At 38.1% G+C, this 16,570-nt stretch overlaps 2 protein-coding genes across 4 annotated transcripts; one reads left to right on the plus strand and one right to left on the minus strand.

Annotated features, from left to right (window-relative positions):
- The first annotated feature begins 35 nt into the window (after nt 1-35).
- si:dkeyp-84f3.9 (zinc finger protein 184) lies at nt 36-14,427 on the plus strand. Of its 3 annotated transcripts, XM_053234874.1 has the most exons (4): nt 36-294; nt 5,097-5,462; nt 5,748-5,868; nt 8,949-14,427. In XM_053234874.1, the coding sequence occupies exon 4, from the start codon at nt 9,228-9,230 to the stop codon at nt 12,045-12,047; it is 2,820 nt and encodes a 939-aa protein (XP_053090849.1). In that variant the 5' UTR covers nt 36-294; nt 5,097-5,462; nt 5,748-5,868; nt 8,949-9,227; the 3' UTR covers nt 12,048-14,427. The 3 variants fall into 3 exon arrangements, with proteins under 3 accessions (XP_053090849.1, XP_026769273.1, XP_026769272.1); XM_026913472.3 differs by lacking the exons at nt 5,097-5,462; nt 5,748-5,868 and adding an exon at nt 1,373-1,442; XM_026913471.3 differs by lacking the exons at nt 5,097-5,462; nt 5,748-5,868.
- prss1 (serine protease 1) lies at nt 14,239-16,188 on the minus strand. Its single transcript, XM_026913477.3, has 5 exons — nt 16,046-16,188; nt 15,736-15,895; nt 15,091-15,344; nt 14,735-14,871; nt 14,239-14,476 (listed from the first exon to the last, which is right to left on the minus strand). Exons 1-5 carry the CDS (start codon nt 16,083-16,085, stop codon nt 14,327-14,329), a joined length of 741 nt encoding a protein of 246 aa, XP_026769278.1. The 5' UTR covers nt 16,086-16,188; the 3' UTR covers nt 14,239-14,326.
- Nucleotides 16,189-16,570: the final 382 nt, after the last annotated feature.

Below are 16,570 nucleotides of genomic sequence, written 5' to 3' on the forward strand. Positions count from 1 at the left end.
TGAGTCTTTTATTCTAAAAGAAGTGACTTCCGGTGGCCGTCGTGTAAAACTGGCTAGTGTTGTCTTCGCAGGTCTACCGGACACTTGAAAATTGACAATACGTTGAAAATGCAATGTTCGTGACTTGTACATACTTTGCCGACATTGTAGAAGAGTAAGAGTAAATGTGTATGGTCGTTAAAACAGATTACTCCAGGAGGAGTACTGCAGTCGAGGACTTTGGTGTATTGTAATTAAATGATCCCTGAGGACCCTCGCCGATTGTGCGACGTGCCGGATGCAATAGCGCCTCCAGTAAGTCGCGGTTTGTCACATCGAGTAAACACAGAGAAACCCTTTCTCAAAAAAGAACTATTTTAGCCACTTTAACACACTAATAGTGAGTATGTGTGAATTGAGTGTGCATGCGGGGGATGACAGATGAACGGGTGAGCAGCATCGTGTATAAAACTCCATGCATGCAGAGCTGTAAAAGCCTCAGCGACAAGCTGTTCTTAAAACGCATTTATACACCGCGCAGACATTCCGCTGTTACAAAGCTGCACGGATACATTACACGTCAGGATTATGATTTCCTTATCTAGTTCTGCGTGTTGCTAAGCATTTCGTTTAGAAAATTAAACGCCACAGTTCCATCAACCGCCTGAAGTCTGAGTTAACATCCAACCTGACGCTGACTTGATGTACCTGAAAATGTTTGCCGGAAAGTTTCATGTGGCTCGTTTGAATTACCCAAATATTCAAGCTGGGATGTAGGTTAGTCTTAAAGTACACAAATCCTTAAAACTGTATCAGAATGGCTTTTCTGTTCTCTGCACTCTGAAAATCTGATGAACTATTGATAAGAGTTGAAACTCATGGGGTGCACCCTGTTCTACGTTGTTCACTCATATCCTGCCCTAAGAGGCTTAAAACCGGGCCTTAACTCGGAGTAGTTGCAGGGTTTTCATTACAGTAGACCAATTAGAAAATATTCAATAGATTCTGTGGTCTGTACCGCTAAGAAAACAAATGTAAACGGTATAGATAAAAGCAATAATCAAGCATTACTATGTGTGCCAGCCTCTTAAAATAAAACAACAATAAACAATCACGCGCAAATAGCTACTAATAACAAGTTCACATAGCCATTAGTAAAGATTTCACATCCAGCCAGAAGGCTAATTATGATTGTTAAATTAATGAAATTATCTGTCTGTGACAATAATAATAATAATAATAATAACTGTAAATTATTTCATTTTAGTGTGGATTAGTATTATTTTTTTTACTATGTTTTAATATAAATATGGTTAGTTAGGTCACACTCACAAACACAGTCCCACATGCTGTGAGAGCTTAAAAAAGGTTGTTGTTTTATTGTGGGTTTTAGGACTTATGCTTACAAGCGAAGCAAAGGAGAAAGGGTGGAACTCCAGATGGATGCCAAGCAGCAGTATATGGTAGGGCTGGGCGGTATACCTAAAAACCTGATATCTCGATATTTTTCAGAATTTTGACAATATTCGATATATATCTCAGTATTTTTCCATTTGCCCTGCTATAATTAAAAAAAGTGATTTTTTTTTGCCCCTATTAAAAAAAACCTGATTGGATAGACTAGCTATGGTTATAAAGGACATAAAAAATGTTTAGTGCAAAAACTCACAGTTAAAAAAAAATCTACACCTAGTGACCACTTATTGCATTTTACTAAATGAATACAAAAGGAACATTTTTAAAATCATAAATATACCAATATAAAACTATCAAGAAAATGGTATAAAAGTGCAATCTTCCATTTTTTTTTTTTTTTTTTTTTTTTATAAGTAGATAGCATTTTCAAGTATGTTATTTTACACTCACATAAAACTCATGCATCATTATGTCCGAATAGAAAAACATGAAGAAAAAGGTACAAATCAGGCATAAAAGTGCAGTCTGCCAGTTTCTTAAAAGTACCAGTACTACATTTTACACTGATGTAAATTAACACAAAGATTGATATTCAACCATACTCAAATGAACCAAAATAACAATATGAAAAGCACAAAACAAAGTGGAGTGCAGGATCAGAATATTTAGTCATTGAGGTAATCCAAAAGCTTTTGATTGATTTGGTGAGGTCAGTATCCTCCTCTTGAGGTGCAAGGATGTTGGTGTTGAACAGAAAAAGCACTGATTTGATACAAGAAACTGTCATATAGTCCTCACCTTACAATGCATCAGTGAAATCTGTAAGTGACCGTAGAACTTTGTGAACACACTCCAGCACCTCAAGGTCATGCCAGGTAGGCACTAAATGTCTTGTCTTTTTATCAGAGGCATTGACTTTGTTTATGGCTGTTTCTTGCTCCAGGACTTGAGCAATCATTTGTTCCCTGGATCCCCACCTGATAGGTGACTCTGTAATAAGCTGGTGCCTTGGTAGACTGAGGTCTTTCTGGACAATGGCAAGTTCTCTTCTCCTTTTCCAGCTGTGTGAGAAGCTGGCCACAATTTTCTTGGACATACTAGTACTGCGTTCAATGTGGGAATCTCTCATGCTTCTCCCTGTGAAAATATTTTGGAAAAAAAATTTAGTATACAATCCATTTCCTTTAACCTAACTTTGTTAAGAGTCAAACTATTCCACAAATGAAGTTTGAAATCAAAGCATACACCATGCTCACTCCCAGACAAACACACACACACGCACACACACACACTTTGGAAAATTATTCACTTGCAGTTTAGATTGACATATAATTCATCATCTTAAAATACTTACCAACAGCAAGTTAAAGGCAATGTCTGAAACACTGCAGCTTTGTCCACTTATTCAACTCAACCGCTTTGACTATATTGCTCCCACTGTCAGTTGTGATGCATACTTGCTGCGCCTCTCTCAAACTCCAAGACGCAAGTGCATCATCTATTCCATCTGCAGTGACCTCTCCCGTGTGTTCATTGGAAGAGTAACTTGGTTTGCAGACAAGTGGATTTTAGCTCCCAGTCATCAACAAAATGTATAGTTAGACTAAGGTATGGCTTGCAGGTTTGGCTCGTCCACAGGTCGGAAGTGGTTGCAAAGTGCGTTATCTGAGATTCTGTGACAGCTGTTCGGGAACTTTAAAATACAGTTTCGGGAGCGCTTCCTGACCAAAGTATTTATGACGCGGCAGATTATATCGGGATCGATTGTCTTTACACAGGTTTTTGCACACTACTGACAGGTATCATATCTTTGGCTATGTGAAACGTAACCGCTAATGTAAGTTCTTCCCACTTTTTACTATTTTTTGCATAAGGCACATCGCAAGAGAATGATTCAGCCAGCTTTGTTTGTTTTGGGACGATAGGCCTACCAGATTTTTATGGCAGATGAAGAGGCCGAGGCTCAAAGAGTCTCATGCATTGCTCTTGTGGCACAGGATGCTGCTTGAGGTCATGAAAGAGATTGGTTATGCTACCAGCCTTTGTGGTTATTTTCTTCTTGCACAGCTTGCAAAAGATGGTATTTTATTCAGTAGCTGTTCTCTAAAAACCCAATCATCCCCATATAATAGATTGTGCATTTTTTTGGGGGACTAAATCATCATCCTCTCCCGTGTCTCTTTCCACACTTGTGTCGCTGTTGCCATTTTGCTTATGATGTGTAAACAGACCCTCCCCATGTCTTGCACTGTCATAATCATGAGACAAAAACGGGGAGTGAAATTGGCCTATTGGCACCGTCTTTAGAAACGTAAGCTTAATTTTCACTTTTTCACAATTCACGAAATTCTCTAGTTTTATATTGTCAGCAAATTTATCGTGATAATATCACTAATATTCAATGTATCACCCCCCGAGTATGTGGGTAAAATTAGTGTTATTGAAGTGTTGGATCCATATGAACTCCCAAGTAGAGTGGAGTAATTCTTGGGATAGGCTACCTTTTCTTATATTTTCAGACATCTTTTCACATATGATGTGTGGTTTGAGTGTTTAATCTGTTAACTTAAAGCATTTCAGCCAAAATGTGATAAAACAGTTGTATGCACCTAAAAGTGCTCTCATTGTTCTCCGTGGCATATTTATTATTGTTTGTCCTTCTGTGCTATTGAGAGTTAAAATAAGCATATATGCTCACCAACCACTTTATTAGTAACACCTGCACATTCAGGCAATTATCCAATCAGCCAATCATATGGCAGCAGCGCAATGCATAAATTATGCAGATACATGTCAAGAGCTTCAGTTAATATTCACATCAAACATCAGAATGGGGAAAATGTGATTTCAGTTATTTTGACTGTGGTATAGTTGTTAATGAAAAGAATCTGTTGAGCAAAATCTGATTTGACATGGAATCACTCTATAGTAACTGATAAGCACTCTACAACAATGCTGAGCAGAAATGGCAGAATACCACATCATGTTCCATGTCAGCCAAGAACAGGCATGTGAGGCTACAGTGGTCACAGGCTTACCAAAACTGGACAATTGAATATAGGAAAAACTTGGGGGAAAAAAATGGGGAAAAAAGATGCTAGTCTTTTTTCCAATAGTCCAGTTTTGGTGAGTCTGTACCCATCTTGACATTCCTATTTTCATAGATTAAAACTATTTTGTATTTTAGTAATGTAATTAGAGTAATATTGTTTTGAATTAAACTGGATATATATATATATATATATATATATATATATATATATATATATATATATATATATATATATATATATATATATATTTATATATATGTATTCATATTCTAAGTGATGATTCTGCCACAAAATATCTGCACAGTTACTTAAGAAATATCACATGAGAATCAGTGTTTCACTGGGAAACAGCACGACTGTGATTATCATTCATCTGCCCTTACAGAAATAGTTATTTTCATTGGTGGAGATGAAAGATAATCATAGCTGGGTATGATTGCATTAGCTAACAGAAGTGTTTCCAAGCAACAACAGGCCAGCTTTTATCAACATTTACACAGGATAAGTCAGCCTACTTTATATATATATATATATATATATATATATATATATATATATATATATATATATATGATAATCCTGGATGGATATAAAAAAAAATAGAGAGAGAGAGACTGCGTGCCTAACCACCTGCCTAATATTGTTCAGGTCCCCCTTGTGCCACCAAAACAGCTCTGGCCTGTCGAGGCATGGACTCCTCAAGACCTCTGAAGGTGTGTGTGGTATCTGGCACCAAGACATTAGCAGCAGTTCCTTTAAGTCCTGTACATTCCGAGGTGGGTCCTCCATGGATCAGACTTGTTTATCCAACACATCCCAAAGATGCTCGATCGGATTGACATCTGGGGAATTTGGTGGCCAAATCAACACCTTGAACCCTTTGTCATGCTCCTCAAACCATTCCTGAACAATTTTTGCAGTGTGGCAGGGCGCATTATCCTGCTGAAAAAGGCCACTACCATTAGGGCATACCGTTACCATGAAGGGGCGTACTTGGTCTGCAACAATGTTTAGGTAGGTGGTATGTGTCAAAGTAACATCTACATGAATGCCGGGACCCAAGGTTTCCCAGCAGAACATTGCTTGCATTGATTACATTGCCTCCGCTGGCTTGCCTTCTTCCCACAGTGCATCCTGGTGCCCAGGTAAGTGACACGCACCCGGCCGTCCACATGATGTAAAATAAAATGTGATTCACATGGGCACTCTGACTGTTCTGCAGCAAGCTGCGATGCACTGTGTGTTCTGACACCTTTCTGTCATAGCCAGCATTAACTTTTTCAGTATTTTGTGCTACAGTAGCTCTTCTGTGGGATTGGACCAGACGGGCTAGCCTTTGCTCCCTATGCACATCAGTGGGCCTTGGGCGCCTCTGACCCTGTTGCCAGTTCACCGGTTGTCCTTCCTTGGACCACTATTGGTAGGTACTAACCACTGCATGCTGGAAACACCCCACAAGACCTGTCGTTTTGGAGATGCTCTCACCCAGTCTTCTAGCCATCACAATTTGGCCCTTGTCAAAGTCACTCAGATCCTTACGCGTGCCCATTTTTCCTGCTTCCAACACATCAACTTCGAGTACTGACTGTTCACTCGCTGCCTAATATATCCCACACCTTGACAGGTGCTATTGTAACAAGATAATCAATGTTATTCACTTAACCTGTCAGGGGTTTTAATGTTATGGCTGATCGGACATAATCCGACATAATGTACTGGACATCAGCATTAATACAATATCAAAATTACTTGCCTGGAACAAACCATTGCATAATGTTTTTATGCCTCCCTCTGTGTTTTCAGGTTGTCTGTCTGTCCATCCAGGATTATCATTAGCTTGATATCTTGAGAACAAATGGTTGAATATTTGTGGGATTTATATGGAATTGTCATTGTGATCAACAGATCAATTGATTAGAGCTTGAAATTGATCCAAACAGGGTCAAGGTCATAGCAAGGTCAAATATCTGAAATAGTTTTTCTTGACTAGCTTCCTTTATATTTGAAGTATATTTTAAGGGTTCTGGCAGACATATTAGTAACAAGGACTAGATTTGGTGGTGGTGAGGCATCCCTGGTGATGCCATTGGCACTCTGTTCAACTTGTTTAGATTTGTAGACAGATGTACAGGCTGGGTGTAAAAGAAAGCCCAATAACAAACATTTTAAAATAATATAATAATTTTTTATTTTTAAAGCACACACTAGATACATACCTTCTTGCTTTGCACTTTGATTAATCAGTTAAGGCTTTCATCCTTTTTTCAGTCTATGTATGTAAATATGATTAGCTACTTAATTACTGAATTATATCATAAGAGTAAGAGAAAAGGTTGTCTAATGAGCTAACTAATGGAATTCATTCATTTGAAGCAGCTAATGGAGAAGTGTTAAGTAAATTTCCAGCTCATCAGTATGAAATTACCAGGAGCACACCATTTTTAAAAAAAAATTCTGTAGTGTAGAAAGCAATATTTTTTTTTGTATAACTGCTCAAACCCAAGCCATTTGATGTCTCTTTTCTTGCAGAGAGCTCACTTCAAGTTCCTCCTTGCTGAAAAAACTGTAAATTTTTTTGTCTCTGTATCTTGCTTTAATGCCTCATAACTGCTAGTTTTAAAAATATGGCAGTCCTACATATAGTGTTTGCTCACTACATAGGATGTAACATATAGTGCTTTTCTACACATGGTGCTTCAGAAATCTGCTCGATAAATTAACCATTAACCCACATGTCTCTGTTTACACGGTTAAGTGAGCCGCACCCTAACTAAGTACCATACTGAATCTGGTTACCCTCCTTGCCCAGGTACCTCTGGGTTGAATCACTGGATTGAAGCAATCTTCAGTAGTGTTGTGACTGCCAAATTTTCTTTTGTCAAATGTCTTTTTTTCTGGCATGTTTAAGAGACATCTAAATTTTGTCATACAGTCTATTGTTTCAGATTTGTTTTTTGCCCACAGTAATTTTTTATTGCTATTTAGCATAATTTTACATTTCTTACTTATGATCTAAGCAAATTCCACCATCTTTAAGTTCCTATTCACTTAGTTTGCTCTCTATATAGAGTATAACATAATGGTGCTAGTGCTCTACATGCATAATGTAGAATGCAATTTTAGATAAAGCTACAGAAAATGTGAAACTCTTTTGTGTTTCTGTTTTATCCCACAACTGTATGCCTTCTTGTGCACATGCATTGTAAGTCACTTCATCAGTATTTGCAATACCATTGACATACAGGTACCATTCCCTTTCTTCTTCTCTCCTAGTAGATGCTTAGTGTTTTTTTTTTTTTTTACGATACACAGAGTAGTTTGCAAGAATCGCACTCTTGCAGCCAGTTTCTGAATCCTTTGACAGCCTAAAGCGGGCAGCAGCTACCAGTTTAATGCATAATAAGAAGCTGAAAACAGTCTGAGCTACCTTACAGGTGAATTAGCAACTTGGCTGCAGGTGTGGCTGAGCTGCATTCACTGATTAAGGAACTGAGACCATGCAGCTTGGAGGCTCATGTCCTTCAATAGAGCACAGCCATTTTCAACTCCATCCAAAGCAGCGTCTGAAACTGTGTCTGGGTCAGTCCCTGCTAACATGCATATGCACACTGAGGCCAGGATATGGGGTGATTCTCCACTAACCTGCTTTATGCACGCTGTTAGGTGTGGTTAGCTTTTTGTGCAAATCAGCCCTTTGTAATCTGCCACATATATTGGAATCTTACTTTGAGTGTGTTGCCAAGAGGACCTGGATAGTAATGTTTTGGTTTAAAAATCACAAAACCAGTCAAATGGACCATCTGCACAGCACTTTTAGGTCATCACGACCTGGTTCTATGTTCCAACATCCACAAGGGCCAGGCCTAGCTCGCACAAGCTTTAGGCAGGGAAAATCAAGCCCTCAGGCCACTGAAGCAACACTCCTCTTATTTTATAGGTGGATTCATGGACAAACATACATGTGGACAAACATACAGCCAGTATACAGATAATCCTGGATTCAGATTTATTACTGATCGATGCAGCTTGTAATAATGCTATGGTCATACCTCCATTGTGCAATGCATGCTTTTTGAATTTTACTTTTCATTAAAGTACTGTACTAATCAGTTAGGTGGTTACATAGCAAATGTACCTGCTACTACTCCACCACCTACAGAGAGTTTTGTTGGGTATCATTATGCAGTGGGAAATGGACAGATTCTCAACCAGGGCAGGCATAGTTCTGGATTAAAAATTGGATTGAAAAAATTATATTCAAAGCAAAAACTGAATGATGTTATATTGAAGTGCAGAAAAGATGTGTAATATCCATTCAAATATATGCAAACATATATATAAAATGTTAACTTTTAACACTATCCTTTCTTAAACTTTTATTTTTGTTAATTTCTTTTTTGCACTCATTTCATATCTGGTTTAAAAGCTTACTTGTATAGTTTCTCTTCTATTTCATTTGTATGTGTTAATTTAAAATCTTTATTTCTAATCTTACTTCAGGTTCCTGGTGGTGCTGCTGCATGTATGGAAAGACAAAAAAGGACATCAAGCGAAGGATTTTGGGATTGGAGAGCTTGGCCAATAACAGAACATAGATATAAAAAAAAAACCCACTATGACACTTTTCCATTTTTGTTGCCATATCTCTACGTCTGAACAAACAGTGTTAAAGGCACAGTGGCTTTTTGAACTGCTTCACAATTCTTTCACTCAAAAGCAGCTTATTTACAATGATTACTTTATTTGCTAGTCATATTGTGCTGCCTAGTATAAAGGCACATGGAAGTTAATTCTCTTCTGACACTGCAGAGGAGAATGTCAGGTGCTGAACTAATGAAAAGATCGCATGAGGATACAATGGATGAACTAGACCAAAATCCCACAATGAAGGAGTCTTCCACAATTGTGGAGGACACATGTATGCCTAACAGGTCTCCCATAGGAGACAACAGACAGCATGATGATCCAGTGGACATTTATAACAAGGACTCTTCTGATAATCATGAAAATCAATGTACTGCTCCAACAAAGTCTATACATGACCCTACAGAAATACAAGCACCTAAAGACAAGCCTCTGTCTGGTATTTCCTATGATGAAATGTCTATATTGAAGGACGGTTCAAAAAAGGATGATTCTGATAGGAAAATGTTTGACACCAATCACAAATGTGACAGTTTAGAGGTTGAACTTCAGAGATCCTCTTTACTTATTGAACAGTCCAAACAAACAAGTGAGGAGAATCACGTCTCAAATAGCTTATCTCCTATACATGTACCACTTCCAGAGGCTGAGCAGAAGCACGGTGGTCAGCAGTGCAATCAGAAACCTTTGACTGTAGGTGAATGTCATTCTGAAGAAAGTAGTGCAATGAATACAGATAATTCACTTGAAAGAGATGGTTCCTCATATCGTGGCCGTCCACGTAAGGAAAAGCGAGTTATTAAATGTGAATTCTGTGGACGCCCATTCAATCATGCATCAGCTTACATAATCCACCGGCGTGTCCACACGGGTGAGAAGCCTTTCAGTTGCCAGGTTTGTGGTAAAGCCTTTGCTCAACTCTCCAATCTTAGATCGCACACAAAGATCCATAATGCACCTAAAAGTTTAACCTTGCAAAATTCTAGCATATATCAAAACAAAGCCAATGTTCCCAAGAGTGTGACACCACCAAGAGAGAACCAAGTGAGCAGGACTCCAGTTTTTAGAAATGACTGCCCAGACAAAAGTAATGAGCCTCTCAATAGAAGCAGAAAACCTGTAGCTTGTCCTATCTGTGGAAAGGTCTTTCCCTACAAATCAGTGCTTAAAATACATCTTCGGACTCACAGTGGAGAAAAACCATACTCTTGCAGAGTGTGTGGCAAAGCATTTACACAGGCATGCACTGTTCGCGTCCATGAAAGAGTACACTGGTCCATCAAACCTTTTCTATGTTCCAAATGTGGGAAAGGATTTTCACAGATTGGAACACTGAAAGGTCATACCTGTGAGGGGAAAAGGCAGACCCATGCTACTTTAAAAGAAATGGAAATAGCTGGTGTTGTAACCTTCAGGTGTCATCTTTGCAAAAAGTGCTTTAGCACAAGAGATGAGTATGATGTTCATGTGCAAGCACACACAGATAGTCACCGTTATAACTGTGATAGGTGTGGTCAGAAATACAGTCTTCGTTCTGAGCTTGACACTCACATAAAACATTGTTTTTCCATGTGGCTTGCAAAGACAAAGCCACATAGTCATTCTTCAGTCAAGGTAGAAACCAAAACCACTGAGACTAAAACAGATCAAGGCTCACAGGCTGCAAATACAGGATTCATACCCATAAAAGTGCAGAGACCCAGCTTGGTTGAAACTTGTAAACAGGAATACCAGAGTAAGCAGAGTAAAATGCCACAGTCTGAGTTTTTCCAGCCTCAAAAACGTAAGAAATACCCTTCTCTGCTGGCTTGCCCCCCTAAGGTGATAGCCACCTCTGCTTATGATCCTCAAAACAACCTCAGTCATTGTCAACCTTTTAAAGCAAGTTACATTGTAGCTCTGTTAAACAGTTTGGACCAGAAATCTGACCCAAGGAAGTATTTGTGTCCACGCTGCGGACGGCTTTTCAGGCATGTAGGAAGACTGAGAGCCCACATGCTAAGTCATGCTCGAGGTAAGAGCTTCACCTGTGGCCACTGCGGGAAAATCTCAGAAAACTGGATTAACTTCTGGCGTCACCAACGCATGCACAAACAAAGACGAGGCCGCTTCTTTTGTCCAAAATGTGGTCAGGGTTTTCGCTTTGCCAGTATCTACATGGAGCATCTGCAACAGCATCCCGAGCTTAATGCATATTTTTGCCCCATCTGTCCTCACACCTTTTCCAATGCTACAAGTTTGAAGAACCACCAACAGGAATGGCATCAGTCAAGCATGCCTCATTTATGTGACATCTGCGGGAAAGGTTTTTCGACTTCCTTAGTACTAAAGCGTCATCGAGTAACGCATTGTTTTAAAAACTCACAGGTGGATATGCCTTATGTGGTTGATGTGCAGCCGATGATGAAACCTTATGAATGTGGTAAATGTGCTGCCAGTTTTAAAACCCTGGATTTACTTTTCAGTCATCAGCTCTGTCATTCACCTAAAGGCCTGAGCTATCGAAACAATAATGGGCATGAACACGTAAAGAAGGGACAACAATCTCCACCTGACAAAAACAACTTCCACTTTAGCATTTCTACATCTCATCAAAATAATACAGAACCTTGTCAAAATCTCATTCATGGTCATCGCTTCACTTCCATCCCTCCAGATCCAGTACAAACACAAACCCAGCAGGGAACGGATATCAGTAATGCACAAAATATGATGACTTTTCCACTTGTCTCATCAGATTCCATGCCTACACATTTAGGAACAAAAGAAATAAAAACCTCTATGTGTACTTATGTGAGCTCTTTGAAAACTAAGGAAATGCACAGTGGGACTACTCTAGAGTCCAAATCAGTTCACAAAGCTGGGCATCTAGTGTGCACAGATTGTGGTGCTTGTTTTGCTTTTCTTCCAGCTTTACATGAACATTACTTGAAACATGCCAGAGGAGAGATATAAATATGATACCATCATAAAGGAATTCTCATCATACTTTTTAGAGGACATTTTAAAACATTGACCACAAGCACTGCATGGGAGATATTTCATTTACTACTCTAAACTCTAAAACAGTTTCTACTAGATGTAGAAGTGCACAATTTGTCATAGTATTAATGTGAATAGTGTGCTCCTATAAGAAAGACAGACATCTTTTTATCAAATGATTGTAGGAAGTATTGCCTGCAGTTGGATGTTAACAGTGAAATATCAGTTCTTTTAGGTCTGTTGAAGCTTTAATTATAGCACTTAACTATTTGTGTAGTTAAGAAAAATGTCTCCGAATGATCATGGTCTGGAATATCTAAAACATCCAAGTTTAAATAATAGTTTAGATAGCTGTTCAAAACTGCTGTACATTTTTGTGATTAAAATTGGTTTGGAAAAACAGAAGTCATCCATTATAACATGGTGGTATTAAGGGTGCTCCATACTCAGAAGTGTTTTTTATTTTGTATATCATGTTTTGTATAGTTTTTAATTTAATATATCTGTACTTTTTATACCCAAAATGTATTTTCTCTGTAGTGCATGTTTTAAAATAATCCAATAAAGCTTCATGAAAGAAGAAGGAGATAAGTAGGATTTGATTGTGAAATTCAAGCGGTGTAGACAATAATATACCATGTACCTTATGGCAAATACAGAAGCTGCATAGAATTTAGGTGGGCTAAAAAGTAATTGGTGAGTCTTCCTCTCCAAAACTCCACCTGCTCCATTTAGTCAGAAAACACACCGCTGATCATAAAGTCTTAGAGAACAATGAAACAGTACCCGCAGGATGTGTATGGCAGTGACTGATCTTATTATTTGTTTGTTTTTGTTTTTGTGTGTGTGTGTGTGTGTGTGTGTTCATATGCCTGCCATTGGCTGTAGGTCTAAGGCCATTTGCAATATCTCTCTACATAGTCCAGATCCATTCTTTTGTTGTCTGTGTACGTGCACTATCCCTACAACATTTTGAACACTGACCACACTTTAAAACACAGAGTGATTATGGATGGCTTTAAAAGGACTCGTAATGCATTGGATATTATAACTGTATGCTAACTAACATGTTAGCTAGACAGATGACTGTTATGTGCATGCATTTGTCACTTTACTTTTGAACTAGGGCATATCTGTTATTGTTGTGTTATTATTATGGCATTGAATCTAACATTCATTAGTTTCTCCATTAATTGGACTCCTATATCACTCCTTATTCACCATCACTGACAGTCTGCAATGCTAAAATGCAGTGTCAAGCCAGATATTGTGTTCTGTTCAAAGTGAATAGGCTGTTCGTGCATAACCAGAGGTGCGTCTCACTCTCCTGGCTAATTGTGTAGATCAGCATATGAATAATAGATATTTTTCTCTTTTCCTGGAAAATATCTAGGTCACGTGTTTTAGTAGTTTACCCGTAGGCTATAGCCATATCTTATAGCCAGTGGAATTTAGGTGGCAGCTGGAGTGGCAAATACCCTGAACTAGTTTTCAGGTAAATGTGAACATGTAAAGGAATTATACTTGAAAAAACTCTAACAACACCCCTCATTATCCAAACATTTTAAGATTGTTTAGAAAGATATACATTTTATATTTGTATTCTGCCACCACACCAAGCTTGCGTCCTCCTGTTTAAATCCCTGTAATATTATTTGATGTATAATGACTAATGGAACAGTGTTAATTTAAAAAAACAGGACATATTTCCAAAGGAATTCCATCATCAGTTATGCGTGCAAAATGTAATTAAAGCACACTGCAGTGAATCCATGATTTTCTTTTGGATACCTAAAATCTGAAGAGAAGTTTTTCTTTTGTTTTTGCTATTTTCCAAAATTTAAAATAATAGTGATGGCATTAAAACTATGTTTTAATCATATGAAACTATGCAATGCTCACTAAAACCATTTAGACCCGAGTTCCATCACTGGGACTTCATTGTTTTTGAGATTTTTGTTTTTCGCAGTTGAAGACGCCATTTTAGTATGACTGGAGAGGCAAAAGGGCAAGAAATTGTTGTTTTTTAAACAGTTTTTAAATTTGTGGTGTGGACAAGGCCTAACCTCTACACTGCAATGTATTGTTTACATATTTTCACTTGCTCTTCCATGGAGCACTTGGCTGAGATTAAATGACTCATGTGCATTTCCCTTTGCGGAGGTAAAAGTTACTCAGGTTATTTATTCAGATATATTTGCTATTATTGTAATGAACATCTATAACATTACAAAATGCAACATTTGAAGGAATTAATTGCGGCTCATGGTGTCCCTGATCCAGGCAGTGTAGTTGCAGACTTTGGTGTAGACACCAGGCTTATTCTGGAGAGCGCAGCCGTAACCCCAGGACACGATACCCTGCAGCTGACCGTTACACACAACTGGGCCACCAGAATCTCCCTGAAAATGGGGAGGGAGGGGGCAGGAAGGGAATGGATTAGTGATTAATGAGAGCACAAAAGAAGTAGCACAAATGTTCTATTCTTGGGTTTTCACTTGTGAATGTCAACACTAATTTATCGTAATGTAATTTATAATTACATACTTGATGTGTATGCTTTATATTATTAACATTAAATTATATTTATGTTTATCTTTTGTATTTTTAAATAAAAATGACTTTCACTGATAGACTTGTTCAAGCCATAACCTCATTACCTGGCAAGAATCTTTGCCTCCCTCAATGAAGCCAGCACAGAACATGTTGGAAGTGATCTCACCAGGGTAAGCATTTCTGCAAGTGGTGTCACTCAGGATCGGGGCATTCAAGCACCTCAGATTGGAAGGGTAGTTTGCTTTTAAAAGAAACATGGTAGCCTATTGTAGTCACAGTTGTTATAACCACATTATAATGTACAGTGTTCATAATGAGCAACTCTGGTAAGCTGTTGACATTTATTCTTATTATTCTTATTATCTTCTTCTTATTCTTCTTACGCTTATGTAGTAAGAAGGGGGAAACTTGCTTATATAAGTACTGTGTCATCCTAAGGGAAGAATAAGTGAGCACTTACTGCCACTGCTGAGGGTGTTTCCCCATCCAGAGATGAGGCACGTTGTACCGGCAGAAGCGCAGCCAGAGGGCAAAGCCACAGTCGCCACATAGCTATTCAGGGTGGCAGCCCTGCTAAGCTTGATGAGCATGATATCATTGTTGAGAGTGCTGCTGCTATAACTGGAGTGCCTGATGACTTTCTCCGAGCTAATGAACTGCTCTGTTCCTTCATTGACATCAATGTTGTGCTCCCCCAAACGCACCTCAATACGCCTAATTAAAAGGACACAAACAGTCTTAGTAATCCTGTACATACAATCTCTGTTGGGAATATAATGAAAAGGCTCTATACTTCAGTGGAAACAAAGTATTAACCCTCTGTCTGAGTTAGAATTTTAAGTGTATGTGAAACAATACTACTGCTGCAAATTATTAAATTTGACTAAATTACTAAATACTGTTTACAGTAAATAGTGATTTATTCACCTTCACATTTTTCCTATCTGTCATTTGTACTTACACATGTACACACACATCTGACATCAGCAGGATACCTGAGCATGAGAAAGGATTCCTAGGATACACTCAAGATCCACTGTGTCCTTGACCAGGTTACAGAGTTTATAGACAGTGAATGAGAGAGAGTGAAAAGGACTTTACTTACGTCTTATAACAATGAGCAGCTGACAAGACCCACAGATTGCTAATCAGAGAGCCTCCACAAAAGTGGTATCCAGCATTCAGAGACACCTGATACGGCACACCATTCTTTCTGCACTCATACCCTCCAACAATCTTATCCTCCTCATCAACAGGGGCAGTGACTTTGTAGTGGGGAGAAGAAAGAAAGATAATAAATGCAGGTTATATATTACAGACTTCAAACCAAAAATATGTAAGCCAGAATATGAAACAGAATAAATTTCAACAAATTCTATTAATATGCAAAACAGAAAAATACAATTGGAACATACATGCCACTGCAAACAGAGAAAGTAAAATGATCCACTTCATATTTGGAGTCGGTGCTGATCGGCAGAAAGCTATGTGGAAAACATAGCTTTTATATTTTTCTCTTATCTCTGAATTATTTAAATCCACGGATTAATGATTTGCCTGCTTGAGAATGCACAGATGGCCATGCAAAGATAAATTTACAGCTATATTTAGTTTATATCAACTGTTTCATGAACTCATTATTCTTTCATTTTTATTCTTAATCTTTTACTTTTAATGAAGCATAGTCTAATATAACCAATGCAATGGATTTGATTGTTTTTCAGTGGTTGTAATACACACTAGTACATTTTATTGCATTAAGAACTATGTATTTCTGTCCAAACTTCACAGAATTAGCATTTAGTATTTTCCATTAAACTATTTAACTGAAACTGTTCATAAGCCCACTACCATGCCCTTGAGGAAATAAATCAGGTGTGTTAGAGCAAATCATACCTGATTCAAATCTAATCTAGATTAATTAGCTGTTTTAGAGCAGG

The sequence above is a fragment of the Pangasianodon hypophthalmus genome, chromosome 1, assembly GCF_027358585.1.
Source record: "Pangasianodon hypophthalmus isolate fPanHyp1 chromosome 1, fPanHyp1.pri, whole genome shotgun sequence".
Lineage (NCBI taxonomy): Eukaryota > Metazoa > Chordata > Actinopteri > Siluriformes > Pangasiidae > Pangasianodon > Pangasianodon hypophthalmus.